Source organism: Mastigoproctus giganteus, chromosome 11 (genome assembly GCF_048544385.1).
Source record: "Mastigoproctus giganteus isolate SK-2022 chromosome 11, ASM4854438v1, whole genome shotgun sequence".
NCBI lineage: Eukaryota > Metazoa > Arthropoda > Arachnida > Uropygi > Thelyphonidae > Mastigoproctus > Mastigoproctus giganteus.
This window is the reverse complement of record NC_143585.1, coordinates 160541995-160564598: the sequence shown is the minus strand read 5'-3', so window position 1 is coordinate 160564598 and position 22604 is coordinate 160541995. Positions and strand designations below refer to the sequence as shown.

The following is a 22604-nucleotide window of genomic DNA, read 5'->3' as shown; positions in this document are numbered from 1 at the left end:
AGTGCCTCCATTAATTTTCCTGGAACAGAAGTTAAGCTCACAGGTCTATAATTACTTGTGTCAGCCTTTGATCCTCCTTTGTGAATTGGGGTCACATTTGCATTCAGTATCTTTTCAGCTGAATTATATGCAATCAAACTAGCTTTAGAAAGTCTGTGTTCTCACTGTTCTTTAAAATATGTTATTTACACTGATTCCCTCAGTTCAATCATGGCACTATCTAATTCCTCAGATATAGTTCACCCTTTTCTAGATGAAATTAGAAGCTTATTGCTAGAAATTGAAGAACACCATTAATTAGTCACCTTCTTTGGATTCCAGCACATTCTGTATTTTGGGAAATGAACTGGCTGATAAAGCTGCAAAAAATCCATCCACCTTAGATTTAACCAATATCCTCGTTCCAGCATCAGACTATGCACTAACCCAGTGGTTTTCAACCGGGGTGCCGCAACAACATTCTTGGGGTGCAGTGTAATTTCGGTTTAAGTTACTTAAAGTTATTATTATTATTTTGTTTATTTATTTTTAAAAATTTATACGTTTATTTCATTATAAAAAGGTGTACGGTATCCATTGTACCGTATCTTTTTAATTTTGGGGTGATCTATAATTAATATTTATTTAGTACCTCTATATAAAGAATAAAATTATTATATAGGTATATATTAAAAGGTCGAAAACCACTGTATTAGATATTTCTTTTGGCCTAGGGGTGCTGTGAAAAAATTACTGGGACACTAAATGCGCCATGAACCGAGAAAGTTTGGGAACCTCTGCACTAACCATTCATGCTCCGTGCCTATCAGAATGGACAGCGCTCTGGCACTGTCATACTACTAATGAACTCTTTCAATTTAAACAGGATCTGAAAATTTGGTGCTCCAGTGTCCGTACATCAAGACGAGAAGAAATTGTCCTTTCAAGCGCAAGAATAGGTCATACCTATCTGACCCACCTTCATTTACTCACAGGAGATAATCCACCACAGTGCCCAAATTGTTCTATAAATCTGACTGTGAAGCATTCTGATTGATTGCCCCTACTGTAAAGACAGTAGGGCCAGTCAACTTCAACCTTGCTATCACTGGTTAATCTTCGTAAACCAATAACGCTAGAGAATCTGATTGGTGACAAAGCAGATCTTTCAGTTTTTAATTTCCTCAAGAAAACTGGAGATTTTAATCTTTTTTGATTACAGATTTTTCTGACCATACGATTATACCTGATATATTTATATAATAAATGAATAGGCGCATTATAGCCCAAACACCTTATGCACCATTAAACCCCCACAACATACAATGTTTGGTTTGTAACGTTAATATAGTGTCTGTAAAGATGGAAATAAAAAATACACAAACTGCCTGAACTATGAGAGGTTTAAAGGAAAGTAGAAACTGGAAGTAAAGTAGTGGTGAAAAACTGAAAGAATTTAAAAAACCTAGTGCAAAAATGAAATGGGACTAAGGAAGCAAAGAATATACAAAAAATAAAAAATAATTTGTACAAATAAATAATAAAGAAATAACCTGTGGTTGACACGATGATCGGGATGGTCGTTACTTGTTGCATATGCCACATCTCTTTTATCTCCTGTCTTAGGTTCGTGTACTTCCTAATTTTTTCCCCATGGGTTTTCTGCAGAGTGCCAGTGTTGGGTACCGTTACATTAGAAGCCCTTTCCTTCTTGTCTACAAGGGTTATGTCTGGTTTGTTGTGCGGGATTGTATTATCAGTTATTACGGTGCTGTCTCTAGTACTGCCTGGGATTCGTATTGTAGTATGGTACACTTTCTTCGATCAACTGGTATTGCTTTGCTAGCTTATTATCCTGGCTACTGGTCATGTCTATGAGTGTACTCAGTCTGGGTGATCACCCTGCACCCTGCGGTGATGTGTTGGATCATTTTGTGAGGCCAGGTGGCATTGTCTACACATGTCGTTGGACACTCCAGGCTCTTTGGCAATATATTTTTTATAGCTTCTGGTCTTGGGTGGCGAGCATGAATCCTTCAGTCTCTGGGAAGAGGGTCCCGTTAGTGAGCCATGCATTGGAAGCCGTTTTATCTATGTGATCTTGATGGCAATCATTGCAGTGTCTGCCATCGAGTGTCTTCTCTGCCCATCTTTCTACCTTCGTTTATGCCTCCTGGTTGGGGAGGGACTCCTCACTTAGGTTGAGTGGAGTGTTCTGCTTGTCTATCTCCCTTATGGCCTGGTGAAGCGCTGCTGTGTGTTTCTGGAAGGAATCCTTCAGGTTAGCAAATGTCTTCTGTTGCTCGATGAGGTCTATCAGGCCCCTTCCTCCTTCTTCCCAGGCAGTTGTCAGTCTCTCCACGGCTGATTTCGGGTGTTGCCGGCTCTTGGTCATTAATTTCCTTGTCTTTCTCATGATATCCTCCAGCTCGCTGTTAGTCCAGTCTATGACCCCGCAGGAATATGTTAGCACTGGGACTGCATAGGTGTTTATGGCTTTAACTCTGTTCCCTCCGTTCAGCTTTGCTTTCAGCAGGCTTCTGAGTCTCTTATGGTACTTTTCGGTCAAGCAAGCCTTAATTTCCTTGTGCTCTAACTGCTTAGCCTGCATCATCCCCAAATATTTGTAGGCCTCTCCCTCTGCCATGGCTTCGATCTCTTTACCAGTCTGCAGCTGATAGTTTTGGTTGACTAATTTTCCCCAGTGCAGTCCGTGGGTCTTGTAATTGTCTAGACCAAATTCAATCCTAATATCATTGTTGAATTCTTCAGTGATCTGGAGTAGTTGCTGAAGTTGCTTCTCAGTTCCTGCGTAGAGCTTGATGTTATCTATGTACATCAGGTGGGTGACGGTGTACAGGTTCTTCCCTCCTTCTTTGAGATTATATCCGTACTTGCTGCTGTTGAGCATGGTCGATAGTGGGTTAAGTGCTAGACAGAACCGCAGTGGTCTCAGGGAATATCCCTGAAAGATTCCTCTCCTGATGGGGATTGGCTTGGTTGTGATGTTCTCGACCATAATGGTGGTACAGTCAATCCTCGTATAACATGTGTTTATACCACACGAATTCGATCATACACGATTTATAAATAGGGGAACGATATCTTATATAACACGAACCGAATTCGCTTATGCACAATTTACCTTTGTGTTTACAAGAAATGGCAGTGGAACGCGGAACCAACTGCGATTTACCTTTGTGTTTACAAGAAATGGCAGTGGAACGTGGAATCAACCCAATTGAACGCAACATGATAGGAATGAAGAGAAGATTCTGAAAATGTATTTATGTGTTTTATATCAGTGAAGGGGAAACACATTTCACCATAATAATGTAAAAACCAACACAATTCCATCTATCGGTATAATTGCAAATGCAACTAGATCGAGTTTACTACTATTTTATAACTGATTCCACTAGCAGAAACGCAACTGGAAATTGTTTTTATTGTTTTATGGTAGTAACCCCTAGAAATGTGCTTTAGTAAAATGTGAGATGTTAATGTGTATCTCTGTCTTTACGGTGTTGTTTATTCTTTGTTTATGTGTATCAAGCATGCTTCTTCGTTTTGTAATTGTGCTTTATTCCCTAAAAATGAGTAAAATACTTAAAAGGTGTGAAAAGGAAGCGTCCTGGTGAAGACATTGCAGATTCAGAGAGAAAAAGAAAAGCAATATCGATTAACAGAGGCGGACTGGGTCAAAAATTCTTACCCAGGAAATTTTGTAGGGGCCTCATACTATGGTTTATGGCCAAAATCACACCGGCCTCCGGCCCACCGGGGTTTCCACGGTAAGGCTTATGGCCAGTCCGCCTCTCTCGATAGAGAAAAAATATGAAATTGTGAAACGCTTTGATTGCATGTGCTACAGACCTAAATGAGGGAACGCCGAGAATTACGAAGAATGCAGAGAAAATAAAAACAACTTTCATAGCAGGAACGACTCAAAGTGTAATTAAAATCCATTAGATTAAGACACAAAGAATTGGAAGAGATGGAATGGCTGTCATCTGTTTGGATAGGAAATCAAACAAAAAACAAGTTTGCTTATGATAGAAGCAAAAGTATTAGCAATATTTTATTACGTAATAGTCGTAATAAAATACGTAAGTATTTTTTTACGATTATTTATTGTGTTTGGTAATGTTTTGGTTACAAATGTGTGTTCAACCTTGGGTGGTCTGCACCTAACCCTATTTTTCCCATAGGGCCTGTTTATATTGCACGAGGATTTCTAGGAACACAACTGTCGTGCTATACGAGGACTGACTGTACTCAATTTCACCATTGTTTCTCCTAGGAAGTTTGTCACTATCGGATTGACTTTGTAGATGTTCATTGTCTCTATTAACCGGCTACGAGACAGTGAGTCAATGGTCTTGCAGTAATCAATGTAGGCCGTGTACAAGTTGCAGCATTTCTTGTGGACTTGTTTTATAAATGTAGCATCTGTAGTTACTTGTTCCTTGCATCCTTCTGCAGTTTGGCCATTATGTTCTGTCTCTCCTAGTGGTCTGATATCTTCCTGGTTATGTAGCTGTTCAGGATCTTGTACCTTGTTGGGAGGCAGGTGATTTGTCTTGTATTTCACTGGGCTTCTTCTATCTTTGTCTTTGGGCTTCAGATATGTGATTCCTTGAGCAACAAACTTTGGAATTGTCTCTAGGTGCGTTATCATTTGGGTGAACTACTCTGCTATGTTCTTGTGTGTGCAAGTGAGTTTCTTGTACCAGTAGTTGTGAAAGTTTTCTATTCCTGGAGTTCACCAGTTGTGACAGTTCTTGATCGTCTGTTTTACTACTTCCCGAATCTCCCACTTTCATCTCTTGTACATCCTTGTATTCTTGAATTATAGTTCTATTCAGGGGGCTTGGCTGTTATGTCTTACTTTCCTGCTCAATGTGTTGCCCCAGAGCTCCTCAATCGTCTTGTCTTCTGCTCGGGTGGTCCGTTCCCTTCTTTCCTGTCTTCTCTGAGACTCCTATAGAAGCCTCTTTGGTCCTAATCGAAGATTCAGTTGTTTATTTTCCTCTGGGAGCTCTCTTTGAATTGGCGTTGTCTCTTACTGAGTGTGATAAGTTTCTGCTTCACTGTATCCAAATACTCTTGTATTTTCTGATTTTTGTCTCGTGTGCTGTGGACTGTCTGTCTGTCTTGAGGATGCTCTTCACTTTTCCAATCAATTTCTTACTCCTATTACCCCATTGATACTGAGTCAATTGGCCTTCCTTGACTCTTAATTAATTTTTCTATCTTCTGCTGAAGTCTTCTTTCCCGAACTGGTGACTCCTTCTGTTTCCAGTGCTTCAGCAGCTGGTCTCTCATTTCTTTTCCATTAAGCCTAGTGACTGCTCTGGCAGCACAATACATGGGTGTGCGAATGACCTCCAGTGTTACACCATTGTTGTCAAGATAATGTGGTATTATTTGCTGATTGAGGTGGCTGTGACTTCTACAATGCTCTATTGGCCTCTGGTTCAGTATCACGTGAGTCTTTGTGGGGTCCATTCCTTTGAATTCTGTTAAGGCGTTCTTCCACTCGTCATCGATTCTGGATATCACAATCTTGTCTCTTTCCACTGCAGCTGCTGTGGGTTGTATTTCTTCTTGCTCTTCCTCCTCTGGTTCAGTGGTGGTATGTTCTTCCTACCCTGGTTTGATATTGACCATATTCTTTGTAGTTGATCGCTCACTTCCTGCTTGATTTTTTCCAAGATTGCAGGAGCTATCAGGTTCTTCGTGACGATGGTTCGTCTCTGGTCCGCTGTTCGCTGACCTGAATATCTGGGGATTGTTCCAGCCACTTGGTAGTGTAGTCTCGTCCTCCCGTACGTTGTCACATCAGTCTCCAGCTTCATTATTTCGTAGTATGCTTGCTTGCATGATACACATATTCATCTCGATGCTTCACCTCATGCGTTGGCGTTTTCTTCCTTCCTGGGTAGTCTGGATGGTCTTGCCCTTCTCTTGTGGTAGCTGTATGGGGGACAGCACCACTTGCTTGCTCCACTGTCTTCCTTGGATGATTATTATTATTATTATTGTTGTTGCTCTTATATTATTTCTCCCTGATTGGGGAGGTTCCACTCCGTGACGGGTACTGCTACCAAGTACACAGAGTGGTTGTAATGTATGGTGTTACTGTCGGTCGAGAAAATCTCCGACTATCCTACAGGTGTTCAGGATTGCGACTTTCTGGAGTTCCTTGTAGGTGTTCTCTGGGAGACCTATTGCTGCTAGGCTGCTACGTAGTCTTTTGTACCATACCGGTGGTTCACCTGATGATTGAGATGGTTGATATTTCTTGCATATACCACATCTCCTTGATCTCATGTCTCGGGTTCGTGTACTTCCTAATTTTTTCCTCATGGGTTTTCTGTACATTGTTAGTGTTCGGCACCGCTATGTCAATCAGGTAGGTAGCCTTTTCCATCTTGTCCACAAGGGTTATGTCCGGTCTGTTGTGCGGGATGGTCTTATCTGTTATTATGGCCCGATCCCAGTACAACTTGTGGGTTCGGGTCTCTAGTACTGCCTGAGGTTTGTAATTGTAGTATGGTACACTTTCTTTGGTCAACTGGTATTTCCTCGCTAGTTTCTGATATATTATCCTTGCTACCTGGTCGTGTCTATGAGTGTACTCAGTCTGGGTGATCACCTTGCACCCGGCAGTGATGTGTTGGATCGTTTCTGAGGCCAGGTGGCATCGTCGACACATGTCATCTGACATTCTGGGATCCTTTGTGATGTGTTTTCTATAGTTTCTGGCGTTGATTACCTGGTCTTGGATGGCCAGCACGAATCCTTCAGTCTCTGGGAAGAACTTCCCGCTTGTGAGCCATATTTGGAAGCAGTGGTGTCGATGTGATCTTGATGGAGGTCATTGTAGTGTCTGCCATGGAATGTCTTCTTTGCCTATCTTTCTATCTTTGTTTCTTGTACTGTTTGGGCGGGAGGGGTTTCCTCGCTCATGTTGAGTGGGGTATACCATACCACTTATCTGTCTTCCTTAATGCCTGGTGGAGTGGTGCTGTGTTGTTCTCGAAGTAATCTTTCAGGTTAACTATCGCTGTTTTCTGTTGTTCTGTCAGGTCTATCAGGCCCCTTCCCCAGAGAGAAAACTGGATAACCAATTACTAAAAACAGTTGGCAAACCATAAGATGGAAGCTTGTTTAGAAGACCTTTATGCCAAACACGATCAAAAGCCTTTGAGATGCCAAGAGCAACTACTTGAGTTTCACTGAACCTTTCCATTGAATTAGTCCATAAATGGGTGACATAAGCCAGAATATCACCAGTGGATTGACACTGACGGAATCCATACTGGCGATCGTTGATCAGACGGAAGGTTTCTAGGTAGTTTAAGAGTTGGCGGTTAATTGATTTCTCCATTACTTTAGAAAGAGTAGAAGTAATTGCAATATGACGATAATTGGATGGGAGGAATTTGTCAAACTTTTTAGGAACTGGCTGAATATGAGCAAATTTCCAAGCAGAAAGAAAAACACCTTTGGAATAAGAAATTGAAAAAAGGCGTCAAAGAATAGGAGTAAGTTCGGGAGCACAGGTTTTGAGAACAAGTGGAGAAATACCATCAGGACCTGGAGCTTTCTTAGCATCAAGATTCATCAAAATCCTTCTGCTATCCTTTTGACGGAAGACCACAGGAGGCATTGAATGGACCGTGTTAGTAATGGTGGGAGGTGTTTTACCAAGATCATTAATACATGCGCTGGAAGAAAAATGGGATGCTAGCAGGTCAGCTTTATCCTTGGCTGAAGTGACAACAGAACCATCTGGTTTGGACAGAGGTGGGAGCAGAGATGGGCAAAAGTTGCGGCCAATAGCTTTGGCAAGAGACCAGAATGCTCGGCTACCATTAGGGCAAGAAGCAAGATTTCTACTCTTAGCTTGTTCAAACTCTAGTTTGGACTGATTAATAACTGCTTTACAATTGTTGTGAGCTTTGGTGTAGGCAGAAAATGACACTGAAGAATTAGAAACAAGCCGATTACGATATGCAACATTCTTCTCTTGAACAGCCGTAGAACATTTATTGGAAAACCAAGGTTTAGATAATGGACGAGATTTTAAAGTTGAGTGTGGGATAAAGGATTCCATTCCTGCAAGAATAATTTCACTGACACGATCTGAGCAAACGTTGACATCAGAAGTTTTGAAACAGTAATCCGACCAAGGAAAAGAAGAAAAGAAGTCTCGCAGTTCATCCCATTTTGCATTCTTGTAATGCCAAACAACACGAGGTTGGGAATAGCCATGAGATAAAGGTTCCATTGGAGAAGAGACAATCACAAAGTTGTGATCTGAAGTGCTTAAAGGAGCTCTCACTTCGACCGTGTACTTAGAAGGGTTGTTTGTGAGAAAAAGATCAAGCGTATTGGCTGTATGATTAGGATTGTTCGGTATTCCTGTAGGTAAATGAACAATCTGTGCTAGGTCATTAGTAATTGCAAAAGCCTCAGAATCTCGACGCACTGGATTGGTATGACTAGAAAATGGAAGCCAGCTGGAATTGTGAACATTAAAATAACCAAGGAAAATTACCTCACCTTTAGGAAAGTTGGACTGGAGAAAGTCAAGTTGCAAAGACAGGAAGTCAAAGAGCTCCAAGTGATTAGTGGAGTTGGAAGAACGGTAGAGACAACAGATGAATTTGACATAATTGAGGTAGAACGATTTTAAGCCAGAGAAGATCAAAGAGAGGAGATTCCAAATTGCCAAGTCTCTGACAGGGAATATCAGAACCGACATATGCACAAGTACCACCTTTGAGGCGAAAGGAATCATACAGCGAATAATTTGGGCATCTGAGATGAGCAGTAGTTGAATCAACCAATAACTGAGATTCTGTCAGAAAAAGTACATGTGGTGTGGCAGACTGCAAGTGGAAATGGACATCGTTGAGATTAGAATTGAGATCACGTATATTTGTGGAATGAATTAGGAAGTGCTTGGGAGGTTTAGATCTTTTCGCAGATAAGCTTTCTCTATTAGTTTGACAATTCATGGTGCATTCAATAGTAAGAAAAAGTGGTGGGACATGTTGTATAAAGTAATGAAATTTTTGGATATGGCGCACACGTGGTAAGAATATACCCAGATCCTTGACATAACGTGCCCTGGACAATGCTTTCCGCATACACACTACTCGGACTCCCTCCAGTCACTATCTGGCAGAGTAGAGGTAGCAAGATTATACACTAGCTGATCCAGAAGCCTCCTAGAGAGTTACCAATAGGTTTGGTTCGGTGTACTAACTAGCGGCCGGCCTCCGAACACCGTTTTGGAGCTGTACCCTCGAAATGTAAGGAATATTGGATCTCGCCACGACGTTCATCATAACCTCAAAAGTCATCAATCATACTGCATGATGGAAGAGATAGGGAAGGGTTGACCGGAACTTAGCTCTAGAGACTAAACATGGGTTCCACCACTTCAAGCCTCCAGTAAGCAAAGTGGTAGTATTTCACCGGTTGATGAGAGTCATCTACCACCTAGATATTGCACGTGCTACAGCCCTAAATGATGCAATGCCAAGAATTAGAAACAATGCAGAGAAAATAAAAACAACTTTCATAGCAGGAACAACTCAAAGTGTAATTAAAATCCCTTAGATTAAGACACAAAGAATTGTAAGAGATGGAACGCTGTCATATGTTTAGATAGAAAATCATACAAAAAACGTTTGCTTACGATAGAAGTAAAAGCATTAGCAATATTTTATTACATAATAGTCGTTATAAAATGCGTAAGTATTTTATTACAATTATTTATTGTGTTTGGTAATGTTTTGGTTACAAATGTGTGTTCAATCTTGGGTGGTCGGCACCTAACCTCGTGCACGAGGGTTTCTAGGAACGCAACTATCATGCTATACGAGGACTGACTGTACGTCCATTATTATATTAGTAGTTGTGGTAAATGTGTAGCTTATTTTTAGTTGGATTTGCCACATTTTTTCCATAGATGACAGTTAAAATTTATTTGAAGCATTGCATGTTTTCTGCTGATCTTGAAACTCAGTTGTCAACATTTCTAGAAGTTATTATATTACAAATATTTTGTAAATGTTTTTCCCATCATTCCTGGTTTTTTGAAGCATTAGTAAAAAAAATAATAAAAAAAATTAACTAATGTTATAATTACTGCTTTTAAAATCTATAAATATATTTTTAGGCATTATCCTGTCTTGTCCAAATTGCCTCTGTAAGGAGATCTTTATTTAATAATGCTGAACGTGCAAAGTTCCTGTCTCAGTTAGTAACTGGAGTAAAAAATATTTTAGAAAATCCACAGGTAAGCATTCTTGGAAAAGGTAGGATATTATGCATTGTGATTTGCTTACTACTACATTTTATTTTTATTTATTTATTTATTTTTTTTGTAATTTTTTTTTATGACACTAATTAGTTTCAATATGAAATCTGAGGCAGGTGGCTCTGTATGGGTTGGCAGATGATATTTAATGATAATGGCATATGATGACTGTAACAGACTGTAGCATTTTTTCATGAAGCAATTTTTCACTCCAAGCTGCTGCCGTTAGCAATTTTTAATTTGGAGTGTGGAACTGTTCCTCTCAGAATATCTATCACAGCTATACTGACTATTATAACTACTGTTCCATCACATTTTGTGAAGCAGGCCTGTATTTGATTCTTAGAATTTTGTGCATCTTTTGTCTCCTGCAAACATTAAAACAAACTATAAAATACAGTAATTTGCAGACACATGATACTGACTTGTGTCAAAATGTTCTTCCACAAAAATCCAATATTCTTATGATAGCCCCAAATTTATTTGAATCTGTTCCACATGGAATACAAGCTTTTAAAATCAAAATTTGGCCCAACACCATATATCTGTAACTCTTATCACAGGTGGTTCCATTATTTTGTTCTCTCCTGTATGTAAACAATAGCTACATGCTGTATGCCAGTACAGCAAATCCCATCAAACTGCCTTAAATTTTCCTCCATCATCGTCACTATTTTTATTCTTAATGCAAGTGTATAATATTTTAAATGCATGCAGAGCTTTATAGTTTGATAAAGTATATACAATGTTTTTTTTTTTTTTTTTTTTTTGTGGAAAACTCCAAACATGAAAAGTATGAGAATAAATATAGTACTGTAGAAGAGGTGATGACATCTAGAAAAGAGAGAGGCGGCACATTAGTGTTTATGCATAAGCTGCCTATTTGCCTTCACAAATGGCATACAGTGCACAGTCCATATGTAATAAACTTCTTTTATTGCTGCTAAGTACGGTACAGGTACTAGAAACAATAATTCTTACCACGGTGACAAGGCCAGGAGTTCACATGTGCACAGAAACAAAACGTTTTCAGTTCATGCATAAAAGTCTTGGTTTTTTGCTTATTTTTTATTGTTATAAATCATAAATTATTATTTGATAGTGTACTGAAATGTAATGCCCTGCATATATTAGCTAACTTATTGACATTATTCTTGAACATTGTTTTTTGTCGATTTATTTTGCGGTTTTTGTTTTTAGCTGATTATATTTAATGTTGTAATAATTTACTGCTCAGGACCAAGATATCGACGAGGAATATTACAACTTTCTGAAAGTGATAAAGCCCAAGAAACCTATAGGGAAACAGAAATCCAAAGAAGAAAAAATTAGTCAAGAAACACTTGTCATGATGAACCAAAGACGACAAATGAAGAGCAAGAAAAACACTGACAGGGAGAAAATTGAGTATACTGAGTTATGCAAAACCATTAGAAAGAGACTCAGAGTGGACATAAGAAGATTTAACACAAGAAAAGTAGAACAAGCATTAAGGGAAAACAAAGGATTTAAATCAGTAGCCATGAGCAGTAATACAGAAAGACAAATGATACTGAAACTGAAGAATAGCGATGGTGTACTTATAAACAGCAGAGAAGGCATAATTCAAATAGCAGAAGACTACTATAGAGAATTATACAAGGAGCGAGGGAATGATACCAGCAGTGGGGAAGATGGATTGCAAAGTAGCAACACATACGACATACCCAATATTCTTCCTGATGAGGTAGAACATGCATTGAAGAAAATGAAGAATCAGAAAGCCCCGGGGGAAGATGAAGTTACTGTAGAGTTGTTAAAATTGGGAGGAAGAGACATAACACAAAAACTGGCAAGACTCTTCACAAAGTGCATTAGAAAAGGTGTGATGCCTAAGCAGTGGAATAATGCAATCATAGTTTTGCTGCATAAGAAAGGAGATAAATTAGAAATTGGAAATTATAGACCAATTAGCTTGTTATCCCATATCTACAAGTTGTTCACAAGGGTCATGACCAACAGATTAGAAAGAATACTTGATGAGAATCAACCGAAAGAGCAAGCTGGCTTTAGGACGGGATTCTCAACTATGGATCACCTTCACGTAATATCACAGCTAATGGAGAAAGCAAATGAATATAAAACACCATTATGCCTGGCATTTGTGGATTATGAAAAGGCATTTGACTCCATACAGCATAAGGCAATGTTTCGTGCACTGGAAAGACAAGGCATAGATACTCCATATATTATGATTTTGAAGAAAATATATGAGAGTGCTACATCCTTTATTAGACTAGACAAAGACAGTAGGAAATTTAAAATCGAGAAAGGAGTTCGACAAGGAGACACAATATCTCCGAAGCTGTTTACTGCTGCCCTTGAGGAAGCTTTCAGAAGATTAGACTGGTCGCAGAAAGGAGTCAATGTGAACAGAGAGTACCTAAACCATTTACGATTTGCAGATGACATTGTGGTCATAAGCCACGATCCCCAAGAATTAGAGGAAAATCTTAATCAGTTATGCACAGTTAGTAAGGATTTTGGACCAAAGATGAATATGGCTAAAACAAAAGTAATGATGAACAAGTATGCCACGGAAAGGGAAATAATGATTGAAGGAGCAGTAATTGAAAAGGTGGAGTCATATACTTATCTGGGACAAGTTATTAGCTGTAATAATGATAAATGGCTGGAAGTTAAGAGAAGAATAAATTTTGGATGGATAGCATTCAGGAAACATAGTCACATACTGAAGAGCAATATCCCAGTTTGTCTGAAACGTAAAATAATGAACCAATGTATACTTCCCATCATGACTTATGGAAGTGAAACTTGGGCACTCACCAAAAGAATGGAAGAGAAGCTGAGAACTACACAGCGAAGAATGGAACGAATTATATTGGGAATCAGACTGTTAGATAAGAAGAGAAACACATGGATAAGGCAGCAAACTCAAGTAAAGGACATTCTTATCAAAAATAAAGAACTAAAATGGTCTTGGGCAGGACACATAGCTCGAAGACATGATGACAGATGGACTAAGAAAATAACAGAATGGTACCCAAGAGGAGCTAGAAGAAAACCCGGAAGACAAAGGCGGAGATGGATAGATGAAATTCATGAGTTTTTGAGTAGTAAATGGATGGCCAGTGCTCAAAACAGAAGGAACTGAAAAGTTGCTGGAGAGGCCTTCATCCTGCAGTAGATTGAAAATGGCTGATGATGATGATGAATTTGGCTGCATGGATGGATTTTTGTGAAATTACATATTTTGGCCTTTTGCAGAGCCATTCCAAATTTCATTAAAATTTGACCTGTAGAAGTCTAACAATTATTATTTCTTTGTCCTTCTGTCTGCATGTAATAACTTGGTTCATAGTGGTTGGATTTTCACGAAATATTTTATTTTCTCCATATAGAAATATTTCTTGAGCCATCTCAAATTTAATTAAAATTAGACCAATAGACCAAAAGACCAAAATTAGACCAACAATTATTATTATAATCTATTTTATTTCCTTATTAATAATTTTTATTTTATTTATTTATTTTCTATATAAATATCAGCACTGGATAATGTTTATCACAGTGTACTGGTTGGAGGAATGAATGCACAGAAACAAAACGTTTTCGGTTCATCCATAAAAGGCTTGGTTTTTGCTTTTTTTTTTTTTTTTTTTTTTTTTGTTATAAATCGTAAATTATTATTTGATAGTGCACTGAAATGTAATGCCTTGCATATATTAACTAACTTGTTGACATTATTCTTGAACATTTTTTTTGTCGATTTATTTTGCAGTTTTTGTTTTTAGCTGATTATATTTAATGTTGAAATAATTTTCTTCCTACCTGTAGGGTTTATCTGATACTAACAACTATCATGAATTCTGTCGCCTCTTGGCAAGGTTAAAATCCAATTATCAGTTAGGAGAATTAGTAAAGGTGGAAAGCTATCCTGAAACTGTTGCTCTAATTGCAAAATTTACAGTGACCAGTTTACAGGTTCGTTTCACCTATATTTTCATCTTTTATTTTATATTATCTTTCTGGTTGTAACATAGAATAAAGTCTTGGTTATTTAATGTATCATTAAATAGTATTTCATTTAAATTAAGATGAAACCTTAGGTATAAAAGAAATCTCAAACATGTTGTATGTAATTCCTTGAAAGGAAAAGCTGAGATTTACCCTATATTCCCTGAGTTCTAGAAATTATAAATTCTTTTATTTTTTTTGTTTTGAAAATTTCTACCTAATCATATATTTACCATGTAAGTTGACCCCTGTATTTAAAGTTATCTTTTGTATTTCATGTAGAGGTATTCTCCAGTAAATTATGGATTATGAATCACTGTGAACATTTTAATCCAATTATATATGCTGTTTCAACTTTATTGACGTTTTTTTTTATGGTGCATAGTAAAATGCAAAGAAAGCTGTACACATACAGTAGATCCCTATGGCGCCTCCATAGCCAGGTTGGCAGAAGCAGCAGTGCGTAGCACACGCTTCTTGATTAGACCGGGGTTTGTGCCCGTGACCACCAAATACGGAGGATGCGGAAAGGTCAGGGAATGACCACCGCGTATCCCCGGAGCAATATGGCCTTAGTTGCTAATGCTCCTAAAAACCAAATAACAACAACAGTAGATCCCTATTAAGAAGTTTTCCAAGGGAGTGGAGGTTAAGAACTTCTTGTGAAGGAAAACTCCTTAGAAGGGAAAATGACCTAAGAATATGAAATAGTAATTACACAGATAAAAATGAAAAGATATACATAAATAAGTTAAAGGTGATTTTTAAGTACTATTTCAGAATTTATAAATATTTTACTCTGCCTATGGGAAACATTTTTAAACTGAAAATTTCTGATTGCTTAACATTCTGTTCATTAAACTCACCAAATTCCTTAGATAAGCATAAACATGTGGAAAGAATTTTCATTTGAAGTTTCATCATCATCAGCAATTTTCAATCCAAGGATGAAGGTCTCTCCAGCAACTTTCCACTTCCTTCTGTTTTGTGCAATGGCCATCCATTTACTACTCACAAACTCATGAATTTCATCTGTCCATCTCCGTTATTGTCTTCCAGGTTTTCTTCTAGCTCAACTTGGGTACCATTCTGTTATTTTCTTAGTTCTTCAAGTTATGTGTCCTGCCTAAGTCCATTTCAATTCTTCATTTTTGATAAGAATGTCCTGTACTTCAGTTTGCTGCCTAATCCATGTTTTTCTCTTCTTATTCAACAGTATGAGTCCTAATATAATTCATTCCATGCTGTACTGTGTAGTTTTCAGCTTCTCTTCCATTCTTTTGGTGAGTGCCCAGATTTCACTTCCATATGTCATGATGGGGAGTATACTTTGGTTCATTATTTTACCTTTCAGACAAATTGGGATATTGCTCCTCAGTATGAGTCTATATTTTCTGAATGCTATTCATCCAAGATTTATTCTTCTCTTGACTTCGAGCCATGTATCATTTTTAGAGCCAATATCTTGTCCAAGATAAGTATATGAATCAACTTTTTCAATTTCTGCTCCTTCAATGATTATATTCCTTCCTGTGGCATACTTGTTGATCATTAACTTTGTTTTAACCATATATTCATCTTTAGCCTGAAATCCTTACTAAAACTCTTCATAAATTTTAACAACTCTACAGGAACTTCACCTTCGCCTGGGACTTTTTGATACTTAATTTTCTTCAATGCATGTTCTGCCTCATCAGGAAGGATATCGGGTATGTCGTACGTGTTGCTAATTTGTGATCCATCTTCATCATTGCTGGCATCATTCCCTTGCTCCTTATGTAATACTTTATAATAGTCTTCTGCTGCTTGAATTATACCTTCTCTGCTATTTATAAGTACACCACCACCATTCTTCATCTTCAGTATCATTTGATTTTCTGTATTACTGTTCATGACTATTGATTTAAGTCCTTTCCTCCCCCCTTAATGCTTGTAGTAGTAGTAGTAGTAGTAGTAGCAGTGGCATTTGATGCAAGAAAGCAAGTGTATGAGCTTATGCAGCATCAGCCAAAAAAAAAAAAAAAAAAACACACCATTCCCTCCAAATGCCTGTCCAGTTCCTCCTTAAATTTATTCAACCTATCAACTTCCACAACGACAGATGGAAATTTGTTCCAGCAATTAACCACCCGCTGGCTAAAGGCAAATTTCCGCACATCTAATCTACATCTGTCTTTTCTTAATTTGAATTTATGCCCCCTTAGGTTCGTAATCTGAACAAGTGGACGGATCCCATCAGAATTCAGCGTGCTGAACCCATTCAAGGCCTTATAGACCTCAATCAGATCACCGTGCAGGTGCCTAGTCTCCAGCCACTGCAATTTGCAGAACTTAAGCTTCTCTTGATAAGAGGATCCCTTCATTTCCCTCATCAATCTTGTTGCCCTTCTCTGTACACGCTCAAGTAAATCTACATCCTTCCTAAAATGAGGCCTCCAGACCTGTACTCAGTACTCAAGGCGTGGCCTGACCATTGCTTTATACAGAGGGATAATCACCTCCTTTTCCCTGCTAGCAAAATTCCTATATATCATTGACAAAACCCCATGACCTGCCCTGGCAGCCTGTCTGCATTGCTCAGAAAACTTCATATCTGACTGCACAATTACTCCCAGGTCTTTTTCATTTTCTACCACCTTAAGTGTAGTACCACACAGTTGGTACGTTTCTCTGGGGTTACTTCTACCCATATACAGTACTTTGCATTTGTCAAGGTTAAACTTCAGTCGCCACTTCTTAGCCCATCTGCCCAAATTATCTAGATCCTGTTGCAGTAGCACACTGCCATTACTGTCATTAACAACCCTGCCAACCTTTGTATCATCTGCAAACTTCGACATTAAGCCTGATATACCTTCATCAGTATCATTGATCAAGGTATATTGTTATACAGTAATACCCCGAAATTACGCGATAGGTGGGTCCGACGAAAATCGCGTAAGTCGAATTCGCGTAAGTCGGGGTACAACTTTGCATATAAATACATATAAATTTTGCTTAATTGGTACCAAGGACTAACAAAAACACTAGTTTAGAAGAAAAATATTAATAAAATTGCAGTTCTTTATATATTAATACAAAATATGTATTAAAAAAACAAATGACTTACATTAAAAAGTTATTTCGATGTCGATGGCTTCATAAAATCTAACAAATTCCTCTGACGACACAGCGCCTTTTTTTTTCACGCAGAATTTCTTCGTAGCAAGCTAATAATTTTTTTATTCCTTGCTTTGTAGCTATAACGCGTTCTTCGTTGGAGTCTATGTTTTCTAAAATTTTTAAGCCCTTTACAATTGAGCCCTTTTCAATTTTCAACCTGTCAAGTTTGCAATTGTCATGTGCTTTTCGCCGTTGCTTCATTTAGGCCTGTAGCACGTGCAATATCACATGGTCTTTCATTTCGCTCAAAGCGTTTCACAATTTCATATTTTTTCTCTATCGACAGAGGCGGACTGGCCATAAGCCTTATCGGGGACACCATAAAATAATAAAAATCCAGTTGCGTTTCTGCTAGTGAAATCTGTTATAAACTGGTAGTAAACTCGATCTAATTGCATTTGCGATTATACCGATAGCTGGAATTGTGTTGGTTTTTACGTTATTATGGTGAAATGTGTTTTTCCCTTCACTGATATAAAAAACATAAAAGCAGCAAAGTTGAATTTTGTTCATCTTTCGCTCTCATTCTCCGCCGTCGTAACCCCGGTGGGCCATTGTGATTTTGGCCATAAACCATAGTATGAGGCCACTATAAATTTTCCCGGGTAAGAATTTTTGACCCAGTCCGCCTCTGTTTATCGATAATTGCTTTTCTTTTTCGAATCTGCAGTGTCTTCACCAGGACACTTCCTTTTCACACCTTTTAATTAAGTATTTTACTCATTTTTAGGGAATAAAGCGCAATTACAAAACGAAGAGGCACGCTTGATACGCATAAACAAAGCTGCGCGCATGTAGCAACTGAATAAACAACACCATAAAGGCAGAGATACACTATTAACACCTCACATTTCTAGGGGTTACTACCATAAAACAATAAAAATCCAGTTGCGTTTCTGCTAGTGAAATCTGTTATAAACTGGTAGTAAACTCGATCTAATTGCATTTGCGATTATACCGATAGCTGGAATTGTGTTGGTTTTTACGCTATTATGGTGAAATGTGTTTTTCCCTTCACTGATATAAAAAACATAAAAGCAGCAAAGTTGAATTTTGTTCATCTTTTGCTCTCATTCTCCACCGTCGCACCGTATATTGATAACATAATAAAAACGACCTTGAAGATAGTGGGCGGCAGCGTTGCCAAACGAAAAAATCAAGAACCGCGTAACTCCGAGTTCGCGTAAGTCGGGGTAGCGTAAGTCGGGGTATTACTGTACTTTTCTTGTGTTAAATCTTCTTATGTCCTCTCTGAGTCCCTTTCTGACAGCTTTGCATAACTCAGTATACCAAATTTTACCCTTCTCAGTGTTTATGTTGCTCTTCATTTGTCGTCTTCTTCGCTTAATCATGACAAGTGTTTCTTGACTAATTTTTTCTTTTTTGGATTTCTTTTTATCAGTAGGTTTCTTAGGCTTTATCACTTTCAAAAAGTTGTATCATTCCTCATTGATATTTTGGTTCTGAAAGGTCTGCAGAAGCTCAAACTTGTCCCTAAGTTCCAGTATATACTGCTTTTTCTCTTCTGTTATCTCAAAGACTTTCATATTATTTACTTGAGTCAGTTTTTCTTTTCTTATATCTATGTCAAGTGTGCATCTATATCAATATATTTGTTATATCTATATCAAGTGCACGATTCTGTGATCACTTCCAACATTTACCTTGTTCAGGATGGTAACATCATTCACAAGATACCTTAATGAGGATGAAGTCAATTTCATTAGTTGTTTATCCATCTTCCATGTCCACTTTCTGTTCTCCTTTTTCTTGAAAAATGTGTTCAATACTGACATTCTTTGGGATTTTGCAAATTCCACAAGTCTTTCACCTCTTTCTTTCATTTCTTTCACCAATTCCAAAATTTTTTATAGTTTACATTTCTGCGCTGTTTTTTCTCTTTCCAGCCTTAGCATTGAAGTCCCCCATAATGAAGATATAGTGAGTTTTCTGTTAATTTAAAAGTTTCTCAATTTTGGTGTACATTTCTTCAACCTCTTCATCACCATGGCTCGATGTTAGCATTAGCATTAGTAGAGGCATATGATGCAAGAAAGCAAGCTTATGCAGCATCAGCCCGGAAAAAAAAAAAAAAAAAAAAAAACGCTCCCATTTCACCCCTCTGTTCTTTCTAACTACCTGTTCAGTTCCGCCTTAAATTTATTTAGGATATTAACTTTTACAACAAAAGATGGATTTCTGTTCCACCAATCAACTACCCTCTGGCTAAAGGCAACTTCCACACATCTATCCTACAACCGTCCTTCCTCAATTTGAATTTTCAGTCAGTTATGACCACTGAAATGGAGACATGTATTATGAAAGAACTGATGTTCATTGTTAAGTTAAAAGTGCAGAATGAAACTTGAAATAAAAAATGATTGATATTAAGTCATATTGGCATTTTAATAGTTACTCATAGCCATAGCGGTGGTAATCAACCACATGAAAAATAAATACATTTTAGATATTCAATCGGGTAAAATAAAAATAAAATAAAAAATAAATAAAAAATTCATATCTTCTCTTTCTGGCAAACCTTTGTAGATGCTCTTGACAACCATGTTTTATCAGCAGGCCTATTATTATAAGAAAACTTTGTCTCAACATTCTTGAAGAGAACAGAGTCTATAATAGTCTTCCTTAAATAATCATAATTAACTATTATGGAATAGACAATGCAAACAGAAATCTATAAGCAGAAAAATCTTAGGCATGTTAATGTTTGAAACCATTCTATAGACAGTATTGTTAAACTATTCTAAGGCTATATTTTTATATAAAATATTATGTTGTAATTTTAATTTCAAGTTCAAAGTCTAGATTTAAAAAAAAAAAAAGCCCTCCTCTTTCCTAAAATCTCCTGCTTTCCTTTTGCCTACATGATCTGTTGCCTGCTCCTCCAGCTTTTCAAATGTCACAAGATAGCACTTATGATTTAGGCTTAGAAAGACGTCCATTACTGCCTATATATATTTATAAATGTAATGTAATAAATATATGTAATATATTTATTACATTACATATATTATTACATAAATCCACTTTGTTTCTCTACTTTTAAAACTCAAAAGAATTTATTAATCATCTTCATGAATAATTTTTTATTTATTTTATTTTGTATGATGTGATCAATACACGAAGGAACCAGTTTTTTCTTGCTTCCTTCGTGTATCGTGGCCGGGATATTCAACCAACTGGTTGGTTCGGCACCATCGTGATATCCAGCCCGAGGCGGGAATCGAACCCGCGACCTTTAGGTTGCCAGGCAGGCACTTTACCTACCCGGCTAGCCCAGTCAGCTTTCATGAATAATGATTTGGTGGAACTAAGATTGTTAGCTGAAAGAGAAGGCTAGATATCATATGATACTAGAAAAAGAAAATCTTAATTTCTTATGGAGGCATTAATTAAAGAAACCAATTAGCAGTACATTAGAGTACTAAATGGAGAACAAGGGATGGTTCAGTTACATGATCATAGTCTCCACTTTCAAACCTGGCATCGCTAAGAGTGATGTCATTACCTTTTTGTTGAGGTTTTTTTTTTTTTTTTATGAAAACCCCAAATATGAGAGGTATTAGAACCCATAGTACTTAGTGCCGTGCTTGAGTTGGAGGTTGAGAAGACGAAAGAAGATATTTGTTGACATTAGACTTGAACATCTGTAGGCTGTAATTTTCAGGAAATATGTATGCAGGACGGTTGTTCCAGAAAACGGCAGTTGAATGAATAAACGAGAAAAGTTGGTTCTGTGAGTTTGATGTTGCACAGTAAATGGATGTTGGCTGGTAGTGGCACATGTTCAGATTGTTTTGGAAGAGAGAGCGGGAATTATAGAAGCTAATTTAGAAGAACAGTGCCCATGGAAGTATCTGTAGAAAAGGCATGCAGCAGAAACAGTATGTCTGTGAGACTTTGAGTAGAGAGAGTCTTTTAGAGATGAGTCATTAATTAATGTAACTACCCTCTTCTGAATGGAATCTAGAAACCTGAGAGAGGTTCTGGGGGCACAGCCCCAGATGTGGGAACAATATACCTTGGTAGGGTGGATTTGAGATTTGTACAAAGTGAACAGCTGTGTGGAAGAACAGTAACAGCGAGAGCGAAAGAGAAAACCAAGTTTTTTAGATGCAGAGGAAGCAATATTTGTAATGTGCTTTTGCCAAGAGAGATTAGAAGTCAGGGTAATCCCAAAAAGAGATATATCATTTTGCCTAGAAATTGGAGTGTCACCAAATATAAGCATAGGAGCAGAAGAATCCTTTTTGTGAGATATAAGAGAAGACTGAGTTTTAGAAGGATTGAAATCAACTAAGTTGTCTTTACCCCACTGGAGAATTATGTGGAGATCGGCATTTAAAGAATTGGTAGCGGATATTCAAGAAGTTGAAGCTGATTGAGCAGGGCAAGGTTTCCCAAAATGGAAAGTGGAATGCAAATGTGAAAACTGTGGATAGGATTTCCAGTCAATGGAAGAAGGTCATTAATATACAAGAGGAAAAGAGTGGGGGAAAGAACTGAACCCTGGGCGACACCAGCATTACTGAAGTTAGAAGACAGAGAACCATATACCACCACCCTCAATGAGCAATCAGAGATTGCTCATTGAAGCTCATTTAGAAGACCTTTATGCCAAACACGATCGAAAGCCTTTGAGATGTCTAGAGCAACTGCTTGTGTTTCACCAAACTTTTCCATTGAATTTGTCCATAAATGAGTAATATAAGTTAGAATATTACCAGTGGACGGACACTGATGGAATCCGTACTGGCAATCGTTGATCAGATGGAAGGTTTCTAGGTAGTTTATGAGTTGGTGGTTAATTGATTTCTCCATTACTTTAGAAAGAGTAAAAGTAATTGCAATGGAACAATAATTGGATGGGAGGGTTTCGTCACCCTTTTTAGGAACTGGCTGGGTATGAGCAAATTTCCAAGCAGAAGGAAAAACACATTTGGAATAAGAAAGTGAAAAAAGGTGGCAAAGAACAGGAGTAAGTTCAGGAGCAGAGGTTTTGGGAACAAGTGGAGAAATACCATCAGGACCTGGAGCTTTCTTAGCATCAACATTCGTCGAAATCCTTCTGACATCCTTTTGACAG

General features: G+C 37.8%; 1 protein-coding gene across 1 annotated transcript in view; it reads left to right on the top strand.

Moving 5' to 3' along the window:
- Ranbp16 (Ran-binding protein 16) overlaps positions 1–22604 on the top strand; it is a 902587-nt gene that overhangs the window by 243627 nt on the left and 636356 nt on the right. Inside the window, exons 8-9 of the mRNA XM_090384993.1 lie at positions 10181–10300; positions 14159–14305. Coding sequence (XP_090241119.1) covers positions 10181–10300; positions 14159–14305 — 267 coding nt within the window. The remainder of the gene's footprint in view (positions 1–10180; positions 10301–14158; positions 14306–22604) is intronic.